The sequence below is a fragment of the Vicugna pacos genome, chromosome 24 (genome assembly GCF_048564905.1).
Source record: "Vicugna pacos chromosome 24, VicPac4, whole genome shotgun sequence".
NCBI lineage: Eukaryota > Metazoa > Chordata > Mammalia > Artiodactyla > Camelidae > Vicugna > Vicugna pacos.
In genome coordinates, this window is record NC_133010.1 from 25,643,446 (window position 1) to 25,663,945 (window position 20,500).

The 20,500-nt window shown below is 45.0% G+C and overlaps 1 protein-coding gene across 6 annotated transcripts in view; it reads left to right on the forward strand.

Annotated features, from left to right (window-relative positions):
* The window catches only part of PTPRM (protein tyrosine phosphatase receptor type M), a 643,552-nt gene that overhangs the window by 505,481 nt on the left and 117,571 nt on the right, over positions 1 to 20,500 (forward strand). For 4 of the 6 annotated variants that reach the window (XM_072949242.1, XM_072949243.1, XM_072949238.1 and 1 more), the window contains 3 exons: positions 11,886 to 12,037; positions 16,921 to 16,995; positions 17,228 to 17,254. In XM_072949242.1, coding sequence (XP_072805343.1) covers positions 11,886 to 12,037; positions 16,921 to 16,995; positions 17,228 to 17,254 — 254 coding nt within the window. The remainder of the gene's footprint in view (positions 1 to 11,885; positions 12,038 to 16,920; positions 16,996 to 17,227; positions 17,255 to 20,500) is intronic. The other 2 variants (XM_072949239.1, XM_072949241.1) reach the window with 1 other exon arrangement.

Consider the following 20,500-nt stretch of genomic DNA (forward strand, 5'->3'; position numbering starts at 1 on the left):
AAGGATGGTCTTGTCCCAAGTCTTGGGTGAGCCCTTGGGATGCGCCCCACAAATAAGGGTCCTTGGCTTTGTGAAGGAAAGAATTCAAGACTGAGCCATAGTAAAGTGAAAGCAAGGTTATTTAGAGAGATACACATTCTAAAGACAGAATGCAGGCCGGGGTGCGGGGGTGGTTAGTTTTTATGGACTGGGTAATTTCATGTGCTAACAAGTAGGAGGACTATTCCAACTATTTTGGGGAAGGGGCAGGGGTTTCCTGCATTTGGGCCCCCACCCACTGTTGGCCTTTTATGGCCAGCCTCAGAGCTGTCATGGCGCCCGTGGGTGTGTCATTTAGCAGCTAATATATTACAATGAGCATATAATGAGGTTCAAGGTCTACTGGAAGTCGAATCTTCCACCATCTTGGGCCCAGTTGGTTCTAATCGGTTTATATCATATCCTGAGTGCTGTGTCATTCTTTTTCAATATGCATGTCAACTTGCTTTTGGGGGCATGCAGACATTATGTAATGCAAGCCATTTATTTATCAGAATCCTTGAAAATAGCACAGCTTGTCATAAAATACTCTTGTTTTTCGTTGTACACACACACACACACACAGGGATTCATTTTTCTTTTGCTATTTTGAAAAAGCTAAGAAATTTATACTCGATGCTCTCACTGGCCACACTGGGGCACTCCCCATGTGGAAATGTCCCATTGGGACAATTGTCAGGGGAGAGTCAGGAAAAAAACCCAGCAAGCAGTGGGGAAGGCAAGGCCAGAACTGGCGGAGTTTGTGCAGGGGAGGCGGTGGGCGGTCTCCTCTGGTTGTTGCTGTTTACCCCGTGAACTAACAAGTACTCCTCTGACAGAGGAGAGGGAGGGACCGACGGAGGTGACAGAGATAAGAGAAAATGGAAAATCCGTTTTCCTAAAATGTGCTCACTGTTTTATTATTCCCTGCTTGGCATGATGTTTCTTATCCAAGTGTTATATCTCAACCTTGCAGCTTCCCCTCCAAAGCCTTCCACAGAATGACTCCAGAGCTTCACTATAGGCAGCTCAGACCCCATGTGTTTCGCTAAAAGTTGGCTGACAAGTTATAAACGCTGAAATGCACAGCCATGTGATAGTAATTGTGAGAATTATTCTGTTTTCTCAGAATGAAATGTTAAGGGAGCTTCAACTCAGTGGCCTTGAATTGCTGGGTCAAAATTCAACCCATCTTTCCAGTGGACATTGTAGCGAGTCGTTTTCAACTCTATCCATCTTAATTTAAGTCTTAAATAGTACGGACGTTTTTCGTGGGATTTTTGTAGCTCTCTCCATCAATGGGAGAATGAAAGGCTGAATGTTCTCCTTGTGACTCAGGGAGCAGACTCTTCACAGTAGTACCTCCCTGCACACAGCCACCAGACAACCCAAAGTTCCAGGGGTGAGAAGGAAGCCTGCCTGTGACTGAGGATGGCTTGGGCCATTTTTGCTGTTCCCTCCACCCCCAGGGGTCTTAACTCAAGACTGCTCGAGCTCACACTGCTCAAGACAACGCCTCACACAGTCTGCAAACTGCGACTTACGTCACATGTCGCTGTGTGTCTGCTGCCGTGCCATTTAATGAGGAGGAGGGTGGGTGTTTTATAAATTACACAAAGCCACACATCTCTTCTGTATGTGTAGTACATGCAGGGGAGCTGTCGAATCCCTCCTGCACGTGTCTGACCCCCCTTAACTCTCGGACGTGAGGAACCCCAGAACATGGCACAGATTCGCTGTGTTTGAATTAGTTGAGGGGTGGGGGGGGCGGTCCTTCTCTTTCTTCAGAAATCAAGAGAAAGTGCAGTACCTGCTGGGTGCGTAGCCCCTGGAGGCTGCCAGCGCCATTTGCAGACAGCGCCCAGATAAGCAGATGGCTTCTTCAGTGATTAAACCCAATTTTTCTAAAATGCTAATTAGTTAGAGAAAGATAATTTGAAAGTCTGTCGTACATTGCAGGAAGTGTCTTTCATGTCTGCGTTATTTGCTCCTACAAATCACACACTATCACCTGAGTTGGCTCAGTTTCTCCCTTTTTATTTAAATCATGTGACTCTTCAGTTATCAGAAAAGGGGACAGACAGTTAATGAGGGGAAGGAAAACCCCCCTTTCAGGATGAAATGTGCAATTAAAAGGCAAGCTATCTTTCTGTTTTCAGAAATCAGCCCTCTTGTTCCTTTTGAACTCCATTCAGAACTGTCACTCCGGTGGCTTCGGATGGCAAGTGCATCTCAATTCAATTTTTCTATGAGTTTCCATCAAAACACAGAAAACCCAGTTGTCCCAATGAAAGTTAGTTCTGACTCTGAGCTTGTCAGACAGGAGGGCTTGGTCGAAATGTATTGGAAAAAATGAACTAAAGGAATGGAGACCTGGATTTTGTTCTGGTCTCCTGACTTTCAGGTGTGCGTCTTCGTTCACAACCCAGACTCAGGCATTCTGCCCTCCCTCGTTTATTGTGGAATAAGCTATCCATCTTGTGGAAAATCCCGCCTTCTGAGCGGGGCCGATGCACACGGGGTGTGTCATTTAAGGTTCCTGTGACCTGGCGCCGAATCGGGTCCAGGCTCCGAGTGTCGGCGAGAACCGTCCCGGCAGCACTTTGCACTTTGTGTCACGGTGTCGGGAGGCTCAGATGAATTAACGGGGGTTCGTGCTGCCAACCTGATCCATCCGTTACAAAGTTCCACCTCAGCCTTTCCCTTAATGGCTTTTTAAGCTACTGATGATGATTGCCTCGATCTGTTATTTTATTAGGGGTTTCAAGACGGTGACATCCTAACTCTGTCACTCCATCCGCATGTATTAAGTGTCCTCTCTGCTCTCTGTGTGGTTACTCTGAAACAGAGTTCCTGTAGGAAACTTGAGATCAACGTTTGATTCATTCCCTTTGTTTTCCGGTGTCAGAATGGACTGGTTCCATAATGACCTGATCCAGTAACCAGTAGTACCGTTATGGACCTAGGGATTTCTGCGTATTTAGTATGTGTGAGCGCTTTGCAGTAACAAGTATCTGTGTGTTCAGGGCATCTCATCTTTGGCCAGTAGGAGCCCGTTCAGGTTGTCTCTTGTGTTCCTTGGACATGACTCTGGAAATCTTTGGGAGCGCCCCTGTGCAGCAGGGTGTTCTCAGCTCACCCGCAGACTGGAGCCGGCCCTTTCTCCAGGAAACCTTGGGGGCTTTTGAGCAGACAGTGGCATGTAGAGAACACTGTCCGGTGCAGGGGTGCCCACTGGACCTGGTTGCTTCCAGCCCAACACCCACTACGCTCACCACCACCCTGAACCCCTCTGTCTGCTGCTCTGTCTGCCGGGCCTGACACGCCGGCTTCTAACTCATCCCTTTGTCTCTGTCACTAGGAAGAGAAAGACCGCCGGGTACAATGAAGTGTAGGAGGATAGCTTTATAACCTCAGGGTAGGCAGTGCCCTCAGCCTTCGTGGACACAGTCGTACGCTTCTGCTTACCAAAAGACACCATCAACAGAATTTTTAAGCAAGCTCTAGATTAGAAGAAATATTGATATGTCAGGCACTAGTAGCCTAATTATAAAAAATACCTAGACATCAATAAGAAGAGACAAACTCAAGTAGAAAAAAATGGATGTAAAATATACATGGGCAGCTTACAGAACAGCAGTGTAGGGCTGGGTAATCTTTGAAATCTATTCAGCCTCACACATAATCAGATATGTGCAGATCTACACAATATGAGTGTATCGTTTCACCCATCAGACTGGCAGACGTTCCTAAGCGATATCAAGTGTTGGTGAGTATATGGGAAAACACAAGTTGTTAAACATGATGATTAAGTAAAACTTTAGGGTTACTTTTGAGATTGCATTTTAATTTTGAGAAAAATTCCTCTGTTTCCCATCATTCCCCCCCATACATAAGGAATAAACAGCGTGTGAAGGCCAGATGATTTGCTTTTCACGTTTCCAATAATGAGTAAAAAACCTTTCGCTACCACTGTTCCAGATTACTAAGATAAATCCAGTTTGCTTTGCTTCATCTGTAAAAAAGAGAAACTTACAAATTCAGAATCAGTGCTAAAATTTTTAAGTGTGATTTTTATATTTTTCCACAGGGAAAAAGGTGTTGTTGACAATAAAGTGACCATAGTTTAGAATAGATTAATAAAAAAATGAAGGCCTGGGTTGGGAGAGCGGTTGGTAGGTAAATATGTGTTGTAGAAAGGCCAGTCAGTCAGATGACTGTGGGAGTGCCTGTAGGTGATGAAACATTACAGTCCTGGGTGCTGGTTAAATGCTCTGGTTACACTAGCTGTGTCGGTCTTCTGTGGCAGCCGTAACAAACTGCTACAAGCTTGGTGGCTAAAAGACAGCACAAGTGACTCACTTACAGTTGTGTCAGTTAGAGGTCCGGCACGTCGCCCTGGGCTCCAACCAAGGTGTTAGCACAACTGCATCCCCTTCCGGAGACCCCAGGGGAGAACCTGTGTCCTTGCCTCTTCCAGCTCCTGGAGACCACTCCCATCTTCAAAGCCAGCAAGGACGAGTTACGCCGTCCCCTCACCACCTCTCTCTGACCTATTGTTCCGCCACTTAAGATGCGCTGTAGTTACATCTGGTCCCCGGATAACTGAGGACAATCTCCTTATCTTAAAGTCAGCGATGCCTTAGCTCTCTTTTGCTCTGGGACATCACGTATGCTCACAGGTTCCAAGGTTAAGAGGTGGGCGTCCCTGAGGGGCCATTGTGTCTATGAATGGACCCTGGATCCAAGCACAGAGGAACATCTCTTTCTGGGTTAAAGCTGGTGTTTCCTGTGCAGTCTCTTTCAGTGACTGTGTTCGTGCAGGTTGCTAGAGCCCCTAAAGAAACAGGTTGTATTTGCTCCTGAATAAATCAATCCGCAGCTGTATTTTAAACTTGGAATAGAGTGAGTTTGTTAAAAATGTCCATCCTATATGTTTATGAGCTTCTGAAGTATGTAGTTCTGCATACCCAAGGGGTCGTCTGGATTTTAAGATCAAGTCACTGCTGAAATTTGGATGCAGAACACACAATGTTCTTGTTTATTGCACTCCAGCGGCTTGCTCTGTTTCTGTTAAGCTGGCATTCCAACTTTTTAGGGAGCTTCACAAACTCTGTCAAGAGAAAACTGGAGGCACGATTCCAATGTGACATGCATTAAAAATTCCTCTTTCTCACTTGTATTTATAGTCTGATGGAGGATCGACAATATACCAGTTTAGTCTTGAGCAGAGTGACAGTTTTGAAACCATTAAACTTCAACGTAATGTGCACACAGCAGAATTCAGCATAAGCAGCCGAGGAGCAGGGACTCGCTGTCACAAATGTCACTCTGCTTCCATTCCGCTCTGTTGTGGATGGTCCTCACCTCGTCTTTCCTGTGCCATTGCTGGTTCAGTCCCTCTGCATTCATACCACCCTGATGGGAGAAGTAAAACTAAACAAAATATGACTAAGGATGACAGACACTGTGTCTATTACTTTCACTGCTGCCTTTTCTCTTATAATGTTTAAAACCCTTCGGCTGGCCTGGGACAGTATGTAGGTGCTCACAGGAGCTGTGAGTTAGTCCCGAGTGGTAGATGCGTCTGTTGGGAGGGCTGTGTCTGCGGGTGGCTCTTGGCGAGCAGCATGTGTGTGGGTGGGTCCTTGCCACAGGCTCTGTTTTCAGAGGAGGCCAGCTTGAACCTTCATCTGACAGTTACCAAACAGGAGCTCTCACCCTCCGGGCCAGACAAAGGTCAGAGGGGAGGGAATGCGGAAAAGCTGGACTCGTAAGGAATTACTGGTTGGTAGGAAAGATAACCTAGGGAGATGGGGAAGATGCCCGAGCAGGTAGGAAAGTGAGGGAGAGTGATAATTAAATGCATTTCATGATTGACCCAATGGCCTCTCCTCCAAGGAAATAATGTTAAATTCAAGTTAGAAAAAGAAAAAAAATTTTTTAAATGCCTCTGTATCACTTAGAAAAATTAAAAGAAAACGTCTGTATCCCTATGATGTTTTCAATCCCAGGATCCTTTTCATTCTTTCCACAAGCTGAAAAGCTACAGGATTTAGCCATGAAGAGGGGACGTCATATCCAAGTAGTGACCTAGGAGCCTTCGAGTCTCCAAATGTCCATCAGTCACTGTCTCTCTGTCTCTCTTTTTCTCACACACACACACACACACACACATACACAGTTACGTTATTCCTATATTTTTTATAATTAGGAAATAATGTATTATGGTTAACCAGATAATTGAAATAATGGGAACAAATAGATGTCTGTTTTGTCACACGCCAGTCCGGCTCTAGGACAGGGACATCCAACACACAAAAGAGGCAAAGCCCCGCCCTCACTCAGCGACACTGACACTGGCCAGAAGCACAGCACAACGCCTGTTGGCTGAGGTCAAAGCGGTGGCTCTCAGCTGCCCCTGGGAAACGCGTGCTGTCAGGGAGGGGTTCCTTCGGAAGTCAGCGCTGGGAAGTTCGCGTCAGTCTAGCCCGCGACCGTCAGAGCTGCAGGTGCTCAGGCCCCTCCAGAAAACAGCAGGTTCTTTTCTTAATGCTGCTAGTTCCCAAAATGAAGCATAGGATATTGAAATTATGTTTGTTCCCACATGTGAATTTAACTTGTGAGTCCATTCGTCTTCTTGCTGTAAATAACATAATCCCAAGCCCTTTCTTTGCTGTAATTCATGACGACTGTCATCGTCAGGGAGTCATGCAGCAGATGCACATCATGGTTTGGAAGTGATCTCGGGTTGTGATACATGCAGTTGCAGCTTTTTTTAAAAGAAGGTCAACCTTTTCCAGATATTTCTTCAACCTTTCAAGTTGGAGAAAGACTAATTTTTTAATTATTTAATTGTTTTAATAATTTTTAATTATTTAACATGACTGTTATTTGAGCCTCTTCAACATGAAATACAGTTGTCTCTGTGTGTACGTGTGTACGTGTGTACAGAGAGAGATCCTGGCAGCTACTTGTCTAAGAGATCCACAGGGTTCTTTGCGTCCCTTGTCTGGTGTGTGTTCCTTGCAGACACCCTGACTGGTCCATGGAACATTCTAGGGCATCTTTGGTATAAGGTCACCCGAAATAAAGCTGAAGCCTTGAGTGATATGTTAATAAAATCTGCCCCCACTTCTCCGTTGCAGGAGGGGAAGGCCGGTGTCTAAGGCCTCCTCCCAGCCTGTCTTCAGCCACATCGGCCTGTCGTTTCATGTCATCACAGGGTCAAGAGGTGAACTCTGAAACAGAGACCCAACAAAGATCAAAGCCCTGGCTTGTCTCGACGTGAACTATTCTTTGTGATTAGCAATCGCCATGTTTACGAGTCAGTGAAAAGCAGGAGGCAATGGGGTGGGTGATGAATGCGCCCCATAGTTCTATGTCTGCAAGACACAGGTGGAGTGGTTTCTTAAGTGGTGGTGGTGATTCCATGAACAGCAACGTTAGAACGTTCTCATTCTGGTCAACACCCACAAAGTCCCAACTGACAAAGTAAACTAGCCTTTGTTTTTTGTGTCCGGATTTAAGCAACCAATAAAGTTTGCTTAGCGATGTCCATCACAGTCTCATGAAGATGTTTTATCTCAACACGGGAAGTAACACCAGAGGTCTAGAGTTCTCTAGCCACGTGGCCTTGGGCAACTTAGCACTACCGCGCCCCGGTTTCCCTCTCTCTAAGACTGGGCTCGCAACCACAGGTTCCTCACTGGGCTGTTGTGAGAATGGAGAGTTAGTGAACGTGACGCGCCTGGTGCCCCTGCGGTCCTAAGGAAGTTTCTGTGGTCATTATTTTCATTGTTTTTCCATTTGCTGCTGTAGTGCTTCATCTTTTGCTCTAATGTTGGGACATTTTTTTTTCTCTCCCTTAAAATTTTACCTTTAAAAACAACATTATCTGGTAGTTCTCACAGATCCATCTTCAGCAGGACAGCCCCCTCTTCATTTTGGTTTTTTCAGCTGGATCTTGGCAGTTTGGTATAACGTGTGCCAAATAACTTCTTTGACTCAACCAGTAATTATTTCACCCCTACTGGGAGAAAAATTAAATACCTCTTCTTCAGTCCAGCCTCTGCCCTGGTCCTTAATTAACCAAAGCACACAATTAATGGTGGAAGCCAGAACCAGAAAGTCATTTGCCTTTTCATTGAGATTTGCAATGCCTCAAGTTTTACCATCCCTGTAGAATTTTAAATGACAGATAGTTTAAAAATGAGGACACTTTTTGTATAGCCAACAACTTATCTTCAGGTCAGTGTTACCAAGTCCTTCCTCTGTTGCCATCTTTGTCAGCATCATCCAACATGGCAGGACTTGCAATGGGGCGGAGGGGCCGGTCATGCTCGCTGGTGAACCATGTCCCATAATCCTGAGTCGGAATCAACCAGGAGTGTGACTAGGGTCCGCACTGAGGTTGACCTTTGGATTCCTCCCCTTAAATCTGCTTGGTACCCATGGCAAACATGCCCTTCCACCCCCATCCTCTCACAGGCGGCACTCAGTTCAGATTCAGGGAGGGAAAGAAGAGGAGGAGTTACCTCTGCCTTCCTTCCAGCCGTGCTGCACGTGGTCCCCTAACTGGCCGCCGTGTGTCCCACATCTCCTCCTTCCACGGGACACATCCATGGAGAGATCGTGCGTCATGTTTATTTTACTGGTGCTAATTCATTCCTGTCACATCGTTAATAACTTGCCAGGAAGTTTCCTTCCATTCCCCTCACCCTCATTCCTCGTGTTGTGTTTTCATGCCAGGAAAGAAAAAAAAGAGAACTATTGGAATGTAATAAGCATGAAGGACCGTCCTTCTAATTTGAATTCATTCCACATTTCTTTCCTTCTCCACTTCTGTGCTAGTGGAAGTTTGGCGCTATAACTCATTTTTTTCTCCCTCCTATTTTTTGTCCCAGGCAGTATTGCAGTTTTTTCAGTAGACTTTACTTTTTAGAGCAGTTTTAGGTTTACAGCAAAAATCAGGCCAAAAGTTCAACAGGAGAGCAGAGAGCCTGTGTACACCTTCTGCCGCACACCCCCAACACACAGCTTGCCCCTCTGTCAACATCCTGCACCAGAAGTGTACATTTGTTACAACAGAAGACACATCGTTATCACCCAAAGTTCATAGTTTACATTAGGGTCCACTCTTGGTGGTGCACATGCCTTAGTTTTTAACAACTGAATAATAACACGTACCCACCATTTAATATCATACAGAATAGCTTCCCTGCCCTAAAAGTCCTCTGTGCTCTGCGTAGTCACCCCTCCTGCCCCACCTGGCAAACACCTACCTTCTTACTGTCTCTGTAGGTCTGTCTTCCCAGAATATCATAGCACTGGAGTCGTACAGCACACATGTGTGCATTGCATGTCAGCTTCCACTCCTGCCCCTTCCAACACAGTTAAGTTTCTAAGTGCTGTATTAGTGGAGAGCAGAGAATACTCTGTTTTGGCCACATCGTCTTTTTAAATTTTTTGCTTTGAATGATTTGACAATACTTAGAATTCAAATAGTTCCCATAAAATCTGGATTTCTGGTTTCTCCCGAAATTAATGATGCCTGGGACCTCCCTGAGGCATCAGTCCTCTGGAGCGGAGCGGCCGTCCCCTCCTTGTGCTCCTCCATCCAGTCTCCACCACTCCTTACTGTCTTACATTTCCTTCACTCATGTCCAGGACCTGCCTGGCCCCTCGTGAGACACCTGTGTTTGTGGCATCTAAGGAGAGGAAAAATGCAGTTAAAAGCTGAGGTTGTTGCAGGAAGGCTTGCTTAGGGCTGTGAGCTGCGTTTTGAAGGCTCACAGACATAGAGTATGTGTTTAATGGACGTGCGCTTAAAGCTGGAGAGCTCTGACTGGACCTCTCCTTGGTCTGAGCACACTCTCCCAGGTCCTTCGTGGCTTCTTGTGTGCTTAAAGAAGATCAGCAGTGAAATGTGTAGCATGACATCACTGAAGCTAGTCCACACGCATGGGGATTAGAAAGGAGAAAGATCTGTCCAGTACAGGCTTAGCTTTTTGTGACACTTTGACTGTCATTTCCTAACCTATAAGGATTAGAGGAACACAAGCAAGAGAAGACAAAGAGGGAAGTCTGGCGAACTTGACTGCATCTCTCTTTGTAGGCAGAACAAAAGAGAACTTGGAGGCAATTATCTGCATAAATCAGTCGAAAGCAAATCCAAGAAATTCCAGCAAAAAAGGGATGTTTTGCCTGAATGATGGCACTCATTATCTCAATCCTTCACTTCAGAGCTCCTGGGGAGACCCGGCTTGAGGATGCTTCTCCAGGGAGCTGGCGGACTCAGAAGTGCAGAGCAAACTATTGTAACTGTAACTATGGCTCTCAGGCTGGGACTGCCTCTGTCCAAAACACCTGTTGAGAACATCCAAGCCCAGACGCTCCTCTCAGACTAGCATGATTGGCTGGAGAAAAGGCGGCTCTGGAGAGGATGATCCGAGTCTGCACTCTGGTGCCCCGAAGAACCATTCCCGCTTACTGCTCAAAACCTTTACAACTTTAACACTGGCATAGACGTCATAGCTCATTTTCATTTCTCTGTTTGAAAATGTATCTTTTTCCCAACAACTTTTAGCAATAAAAAGGGCAACTTATTAATGAAACCCTTCTGCCTTCCAAGGATGAAATTAAAAGATTATTATAACTACAGGCGAGGAAGCATTTGGATTATGTGGCTTTTGAAAATGGTAATAAAGGTTATCCACATGGTCCGACGTCGTCAGTGCCTCCCGTTGCATTCGTGATCACCTAATGGGGGGTGATTCTGATTACGTGGCTCATTTCAAGTTCTGCTGTGTCCTAGTCCGTCAGCGTCAAGATGATTTACTAGAAATAGTTGCTGTTTTCCTGTGTAGGCGCTGCTAAGTGCTTAAGCAGAATTAGAATATTTAGGACATTGTGTCTTGGGTATTACGATGCCATGGTCTTCTTAGATCCTCTCACTTTATAACTTCTTCATAAGCGTCTCTAATTCTCTTCTTGTCTGCCCTGGATGCGTCAAACAACCTCCGGTGCTAAAGAGCTGGAAAAGTGTGTTTTATCTGGGTATTTGAATGTCAGTTTCCCTTAGGTTTAATGCCTTTTGTTCGGGTCTCTGTGACTTTAGATTATGAGCTTTTGGTGGTTCGTGAGCATGATGGAGAGGCCAGGGTTAAACTGTCTCCAAAGGAATTACAAATCTCGCCACCTTCCAAGTCCTTTCTGCGTCTCTTTCACCAAGGGAGAGGGCCTGGGGACGCAGTCCTCTATGAAACTTTGCGGGGAAGCCAGTAATTTGACTTTTTTTACCTTCTGCTACTGGGGGAACTGCTTTGGGTTCATTTGGGGTCTGGCCCAGTGTCACAGCCACCTGACGTTTCTGGATATGCCCGTCAGCGGTCTCTGTCCCCCGCAGGCAGTGTCACAGCGCCTCCCTTGGCGCAGGGCTCCGTTTATGCTGGCATCACCCCGCGGCAGGTGTGTTCTTTGGTTCTGCAGCTGTCCCCTTAGACTCACTCCTCGGATTCAGTTTGGCTTGGCAAATACTTGCTAAGGGGGACTGACTCTTGGCCCCTGAGTACAGCAATGTGGAAAATAATTTAGTAGATACATTATGACCGTGTGGTACCTGGGTCCTGGGCCGTTTTAATTCAGCTCCTAGCAGGAGAAGCATAAAGGCGTGTTCCTAATGTCACTGAGGGTTTTGTCGAGGACAATGAATGTATTTTCTCCTTGCGTCTCTGCACCTGTCAGAGAACCTGACGCTCCGTGTGACGGAAGAATACCACTCACTCAATAGCAGTGACTCCCGATCGTCGGTCGGTTCGCACTCTGTATCCGCCTGCACGTCTACATAATGAACTCTTTGTCCGAAGGAAACTGGCCAAGAAGCGGAAGGAGACGATGAGCAGCACGCGGCAGGAGATGACGGTGATGGTGAGCTCCATGGACAAGAGCTACGCGGAGCAGGGCACCAGCTGCGACGAGGCTTTCTCCTTCATGGACACGCACAACCTGAACGGGAGATGTGAGTGCACGCGCGTCCCCGGCTCCCGGGCGGCGCCCGGCTCCCCAGGGCTCCCGGTAGTGCTGGGGTGAGGGGGTGGGGTGGTTAGGCAGCAGAACGCCCCGACAGCATTCTTATGCCCCTTCCTAGACGACCCTGGAGGTGTCCCTGTGTGCCGCAGCTCCGTAGGAGGCCGTGGGCCCGGTCAGGGAGCACAGGGAGCCGCGGGCCGTTTCTGCAGTGACCTGGAGCCGCGGCACCAAGGCTGCCCTCCCCCGCAAGAGGAGGGCGCCTGCTTGTCACCCTCCCTCGCGGTGTTTAGCTCCTGTTTGTGTGCGAGCCAGGTGTGGAATTAACACAGGGGAAGCCTGTTGGAAAACAGTTTGCTAAATGGCAGTAACAAGCTAATTGTTCATTTGTTTAGCTGACAAGGTCTGCCTTTATTATAGGGCTGTTTGTGGCAGGTAATACATTAAACTATATTTCCACTTAAGAAGGCTTACATTTCACGCCAGGTGAGGCAGCCGAGCTCAGCTAATACCTTCCTACGCTGCCACCTGCGATCCAGGTCCAAGGCGTTATTTTAGGAAGCTGACAATTACTCAGATTGTGTGAGATACAAAAAGAGCAGGTGCTGGGGCCCCAGTGATCTTCTCTAAACACTAAATCCCGCGGCGCAGCTCAGCTGGGTTCAGGGTCAGAGGTTTCCTTACCGTGGGACATCCGTGTGCACAGGCTGTTGGACCGCGTGGGGAAGGACTTGCAGGCATCTCGGTTTCTAATAAAAATAAGGCCGGGGATGGAGAGAAGCACAGAACCATGGTCTCTGGCGAGAGAGGCTGAACCCCGCGCAGACAGTGCGTGCGCCGGCCCGACTACCCACCTGGCATGTTCTGATGCCGCATCTCCGGCCCGGCGTCCTCTCCCATCGCACACGCTGTAGTCAGCGCTCTTCCCGCGCCTGCCTTTCCCAACACTCAGCAAGGCTTCTAGAAAGCTTGTTTCTTTCTGTCCACAGTGGCCCCTGGTCAGAGGCCGTGTGTTCATTCATCTGCGTGCACACCCGGCCGCTGGTGTGGAGTTCCACCAGACACACTCCTCGTGATGGCCACTGTCCTCTGCCCTTTCATGGCGTCCTCGGTGCAGCTGGCAGAACCCAGGGAACTTAGTTTAACTGTGAACTGCCTCCCTTTTTTTATAAAATGTTCTCTGCTTCTTTGTAGCAAATATATTTTTCATTAAAAAAATATGTAATATGTTTAATGGCCCAAATAAAGCAACTTAGGATGCATTTGTGTGGGCTGGGTGGGAGAAGTCCTTCCCACAACAGACAAGATAAGAATTTTTGTCACAGCTCTATTTAGCGCTATGAAAGCCACCTTTCCATGAAATCAGTGACAAATGTCCCATAGGTATTTATTAAAAACGAGGATTTTTAGGACTGTTCCAGTTCTTTGGGGATGAAGGTGGAATTTAAGCCAAGTTTGTGATTATTGAAAGGTCATAATGTCCTACTGTAAGCTATACGGATGAAATAAATCTCCCAAGATTACATTTTACATGTATTTATATCTGAAATTATTCTCATTTTATCTGTTGGTCCCCAAGAAATAGTAATAGTCCTCACTTAAGGTTTCATTATCTTGGGAGAGCAAAGAAATCTCAGTAACAACAAATATATCCTAAAACCTTTAAGTCTGAAATTAAAGTTATTAGGCCATTTCAATATCGATGACTTTAACACTGAAACATTAATTAATTGGGGATTACGATAAAACTGCATATAAACACTCAATAAGCATGACCTTTATTATCTGCTGTTAGAAATAAGATGGACTGGAGGAAAAATACAGCCAAAATCTTATAACGAATTTCTGTCAATGCAACAAGTGGAATAAATCTTGGTTTTTGTTTTAAAAAAAAAAAAGAAAAGGAAAAAAGAATTTTTGTCCTAGCAGTTATTTCTTGAACATCAGTATGAAAGGGACCACACTGATACATGTTCTTGCCTTCCAGGATAGTCCATTAATGTTCCAAATCTTCTGCTTCCTGGTGAAATTCCTCACAAATAAATTTACTTGGAATTATCTGCCCAAAGAGCAGAAATCTACATTAGTAGTTTCTAGGCGTTTGACGTTTGAGCAACAGGGGATATTTGCCTCTGGACAGGAAATTTAATTTGACATTCACTTTTTTAAAAATGTATGTTTCCATGGAAATCCTAAAATGCCCACGCAGGGAGGGCTGCTGCCGAGGCTGGGGTCAGCATCCAGGGCTCACCTGCCCTGAGGCGTTATTTGATGCCTCCCATCAATACCGCCAGTAGAGAAAACACAGCAGGAGGAGTTCCATTCTCCTCCCACTCTCCTTGAATCCCATCCATGGGGAGTGACCCTAAGGGTAAACTTTGTCCCGATACCCTCTTGATGCCTTTAGGGTAGGAGCGTAGTTACCGGGAAAGGAAGCTTTCAGAAAAGGTGTTCTTCACCATAAAGAAGAATAAAATAATGCCGTTTGCAGCAACACGGATGGCCCAAGAGATCGTCATGCTAAGTGAAGTAAGCCAGAAGGAGAAAGACAGATACCATATGACTATCACTCACATGTGGAATCTGAAAAAAAAAAAAAAAGGAAAAAAGGACACTATGAACTCATTTACAAAACAGAAACAGACTCGCAGACATAGTAAATAATCTTATGGTTACTGGCGAAAGAGGGTGGGAAGGAATAAATTTGGGAGTTTGAGATTTGCAAATGTTAGCTACTATATATAAAAATAGATTTTAAAAAACAAGTCTCTTCTGTATAGCACAGGGAACTATATTCAGTACCTTATAATAACGTTAATGAAAAAGTGGATGAAAATGAACATACGTATGTGTATGCATGACTGGGACCTTGTGCTGTGCACCAGAAATTGACACAATGTAAATGACTGAACTGCAATAATTAATTAATTAATTAATTAACTAATCAAAAGGTGTTCATTAGACAACTAGGCTTCCATCCCCAAACCTATTACAAGTCTGGATACATCTGAGATCTTTCAGGGGTGGGAGGCAAGCAGCTTTTAGGAATGAAACAGGGCAAAGAGCGAAGGTGGAGAATTTTAAAATAAGCCCAGGAGCATTTATGGGAGTGGAGAGTAATCTGTCTGCCAAAACAAACGGGAGTTTTACGTAAAAGGGGGAAAAGTAGGCATGTATAGTGGGAATGGGTTTAATTTTTATCCAAAAAGAAGTATTTAAGATATATATTTTTAATTTTTTAATTTTAATTCTTATTTTTTTATTGAAGTGTAATTGATCCATAATGTTAGTTTCAGGTGTACAGCAAAGCGATTCAGTTAACACACATACATACGTATATATACATTTTCAGATTCTTTTCCATTACAGCTCATTACAAGAAGTTGAATATAGTTCCCAGAGCTGTACAGTAGGTCCTTGTGGTTTATCTGCCTTATATATAGTAATATGTATCTGTTAATCCCAAGCTCCTAATCTATGAGTTTATTTTCATATTTTAAAATATATATAAAATAAAAATAAATATTTATAAAAATATATATAAATACGTTTTAAAGGTGAAAATAAGCATAGTTGTTTTGTATCTGCTTTGCACATTTTTACCGGACAAACTAACATGTCAGTGGGTAACAGGCGTCATGCTCACTGACCCTGGCGTGTTTTACAGATACTCAGGTGTTTTGTCCTTATCTTCATCAGTTGCTCTCTTTTTACCTGGCAGCTTACCACAAATATACATTCTAAATGTAATACGTCTCTATTTTAGAAGAACTTATAAATGACAGGCAGCTTGTGCTCTGTTTCTGGTTCTGCCATTAACTAATTATACAGTTTGAAAATATGAACACAGGTGAAAACGTTATCTGAAGGGAACGGCTCCACGAGAGGGAAAGTATATTAACATGTCGTCAGAATAGAGACGTCGGGCAGGAACCACAGGGATGTGGTGGTGCTTCCCGTGAAGCAGCGATGTAGGTGGGCATTAGTGTCCTGATCAGGAACTCAGCGTCAAATTAATCATATAACTACCATTAACTCATCATAGGAGTTAAAACGTACAATTACATCCAGCTTGAGCACTTGAGCACTTTCAAATCAGTTATCTTTACACTTTAATGAAATTAAAGTGTTTTTAAAAGCACTAATCAATTAAGATGTTGACGAGAGTTTAAAAATATTTTAAAATAAGAAGTATCCACTTTCAATGGAATCAGACAAACTGGATGAGATTGACTTTACCTCTTAATAACAGGAGGAAGAGAAGATGTAATCGTTAAATCTTGAGTGTTTCAGAGGAAGATTTGGAAGAAAAATAGACATTTTTAAAAGCATTTAAATGACTAACAGAACAGAATGTAGGCTTGCAGTTTCACCTTAAAAATAATGTGCATGGAACGTCTCCTTTATTTTTCATGAAACAGATCACAGCTTCGTGAAAAGCTCTCTGAAAATCCCAAGTAAGAGGAAGGCGAGAGTTTAGCAAATGAAAAAAAAATTCAGAATATTCTCCAAAAGCCACGTGTAGATAATTCTCATACTCTTAGTTGTTTGGAAAAAAAATCAGCTCAGCATGATTGCAGAATCCCAAAAGCAAAGGCTGGAAGTCAAAAGGGAAATCTAATGAATTTCTCCATCCAAAACGGTGGCCGCGGTTGTGGGGTTTTTCCTTCCGCTGTGGGGCCAGGTGTGCGATAGAAGGTGGCATGTCCTCTAAAGCACACGTAGCTCCCCGAGACTGCGGAAAGTGACGGCGCTGACCGCACAGGCGTGGTTGGGTCAGCAGTGCGCCCGGCACGGTGCCCACGAGTGAGTGCAGGGCGGTGTTTCCAGGTGTTGCCTCTGCCCCCCTCTGACTGGCCTTTGTCTTATTTACAGCCGTGTCTTCACCGTCGTCCTTTACGATGAAAACGAACACACTGAGCACGTCGGTGCCTAACTCCTATTACCCAGGTAACGGGTTTTTCCACGTTCCATCTCTCCGTCGCCCCGAGACCCCGTAGCAGCCGGAAGCGGCCAGCGCCCACTCCGCTGTCCAGGCTGATGGAGGGGCTTCGTGTCTGATGTGCTGTAGCCCAACGCTTGCTGCGGCTTTCTGCGGGGGGGCTGGGGGGCCTTTCGTCGTCATTTACTGTTCTTTCTCTTTTTACTTTCTCTGCCTTGACCCGCTTATGATGTTTGACAGACCCATTTGTGCCAACTGCAATTTTAGGTGAGAACATTTCCCTTTATCACAGTTTATTACATGAGTAATTTAGAAAGTCCGCGGCCACTGTGTAGGAGACGGGAGTTTTAATTTTGCCTGATGGCGGGGATTGTAACCGGGACAAGGGGAGTGGTGGGTGGTCTGGAGGGATGGGAGGTGGGCATATAAGATAACTTTCTCCAGACAGTCTCCATTGATAAGAAGGGTTTGCCGCCTGTCTGTTGGGAATGACACCAAAAGGTTCAAATGAGCTATCCCGGCTCCAGTGTTCAGAATTTAAAGTCACGTTTGATCCCAAGGAAAAATACACTATGTCATCACTCAATTGTGCACTTGTAAGAGTGATTCTGTCCAATGTGACAGCCATGAAAGTGAAAATAGCTTCTTATTATCTTCACTTATTGCTAAGCACTAAAAACTGCAATTTCCAAAGCAGCATTTTCTAATTATGCCACATGTTAGGCAGAAAAATGATCTCAGTAGAGTTTTGGCCCCCGACCTCTCCTCGGGGCCACTCAGGTTGCCCCCACCATCCAGTGTCTGTCACTCTGTGGCATCTCAAAGGAGCTGATGTTGTTGACAGCACAGTGACACGGTGACACTCTAATCACATGGTTTATCTTGTGTCAGATGTCACTGGAAATGAAATAAAATGTTAGCCCACTGGGGCAGAATGCATGGCGAGTAGGAAATATTCCCAGTGGGGGGGTTAAAGAAAAAAATCCCGTTTGTCCAAGCACAAGAAGCGTGAGGAGGCGTGCCATCACCTGGATGTGGTTGAATTAAACAAGCGGGAGCTGCCGTGGCCTCTGAGACACACCGTGACCCAAGTGTATCCCGGCTGTGTCCTCTTTCTGCCGCTAACCTTGCCGAAAAGGAGCACAACGCAAATGGCTCCGAGGGGCCTAAGACGCTGCCGCGGCCAGACTCCACCCTCAGGTGTGCGACACCTGCGTCCTGCCTCTCGCTCCAAGGGTTTACATCTCTGTGCTTCTCTTTTCTCTAAGTTGTTACATTTTTTATATAGAGAGCGATCTTTTTTCCCCTTATGGCGTTGCCTGGGCTTAATGAAGTCAGTTTGTTGCCTGAGGGAAAAAATGAACTCAGACAGAAGTTTTAAGAATGGACATAAACTAGATTTTTTAAATTGCCGTTATTTTGAAGACTAACAAACAAAACCCTCCAAAGTCCCCGCCTTTTAATACCAACTGTAAGGGAAAGAAAGCTGCATTTTTCTCCTTTTCGTAAGTGAGGGGCTCGGGCTAATCTTAGGCACCCGAACAATGAAGTCTACATGCAGATGACATTTGCAGAATCTCTTGATAGGTGAAGATTTGATATTTCTTTGTGTGCCTGGCATTCATTCTGTGATTCCTCTAGTAGATGTGCTGACCTTGGGGGAGCTGGGAGTGGGGGGAGCTGTGCTGTGCATTGTCAGAGGGAAGAAAATGTTCAGATTTCACAGCAGGATTTAGATAAGCTTATTAAACAAATACCATCTTTTAAAGTCGAGGCTTTGTTATTACGAACGCTAATGACATCTTTTAAAGTTGGTTAGGCTTCTTTGCAGAGAGAGAATCGCTCGAATAGACAATTCAGATAGCAAAAATGAAGCGCGTTGTGAAAAGCAAGTCAACCAGCTCAACAAATAACTGTTACTGTGTTGAGTTGGTACCAGCATTCCAATGTTCAGAAATGGCGCTGCTTGGGAACCACGTTATTGGGTGCAGAGGGAACCTGTATATCACATAGATTATCACTTGAAACCGTGCAGAGAAGATAAGCCGTATGTCTCCTCTGGCATTTGGGGGGCATAGTGCTGTTATAATTGACACCAGGATGAGAAGAAATGTTTTGTGGGGACGCGGAGCTTAGCACAATTAAATCCACCAGTGCCTTTTATCGTCAGGGGCTAAGGTGCCCAGCCCTAATGTATAAAGCTTTAGTACACGTTATATCATTTTCTTGCAAAAAAAAAAATTAGATGGATGGATAAATGGATAGCTAGGTAGGCCCTTCTCCACCCTCAAGACAACATTCATTCCAATTCAAGATTTTTCAACTGGTTTGTTGAAAATTCAAGATAATTTATTGAAGAATGTCAGTAGAATGAATTCTCAGGTCTTAGAAAACCATCAGAACTTTTAGTGAGAAGCTCTATTTCTGGTTTCCTCTCAGGCATAATTTTTTTAATTAAAAAATTATTGGTGGGTAATTTTTAGCAGATATAGGAAGTTAGTGACAAATGACGTATTTTATCAGTACTAATTCTTTCTTAAGAAGTCAGAGGAAACTGATTAATCACCAATTCTGATGGAATCAAGATCTTCTGCCAGTGTAAGTGGCCCAATTGCAGAGCAGATACCACACGAGAAACCCGTTTTGCCTGCAGTGTCTCTGTGCTAGGTAGTAGCATTCCTTCCTTAGATGGCCTTGGCAACATTTAAGTGCTTTCAGATGTGTCCACACAGTAATGAGGTCAAGATGTCAGTGCCGTGGGGGATGATACAGTGGTGGCTGTTCTGTGGTCTTGAAATGCCCAAGGGTGCCTCACCCTGGGGTCAGAGTACCGCAGGGTTGCCAGTGGATCCATGTGAAACACCACATGATTCACCTAGGGGGAGTTGAGAAGATCAGTCCACAATGGAGGGTATTTAATTACATTCATCCCAAAAGGTACCAGTCTGAAAGAATGAGAGAGAGGCACGGGGAGAAACTAATTAATGTTCCATTTATTTTAGTATAAAGAGCAGAACCTGCTGGAGTAGCTAAACGCTCTAGGGACTCAGTGCTTCAGCAGGGAGCCCTACCCCGCTCTGAACTTGGCAGTTGCCAAGGAGTAGATCTGCTGGTAAACATTTCCCAGTTTATCTGCGACTGTTCTAATAGATGGGAACGTAGGAATTTCAAAGCAAATCCAAATGAAAAAAAAAAAAGCCATGAAATCAACTACCACCTTTTTTATTTTGTCTTTGTGTCTTTAGCCACGTCGTAGTGATCCAGGTACCATTCCAGCAGCAGCACATGGCTACACACTTGTGCACCACCCTCATACCATGCATCCCAGGTGCTTTGCAATGCAGATAGAAGTGAGATTCCAAAGCCAGGCCCAGTTCGTCAAGCGCCCTTAAACTAAATTTCCTTCGGAGCCAAACTTCTCAGCTTAAACAAACAAACCAAAACCCGTAGCTGAACTCCCTACTGATAAACTATCTGGTCATTTTTTTAATTGAACATACCTTTTCTTATATG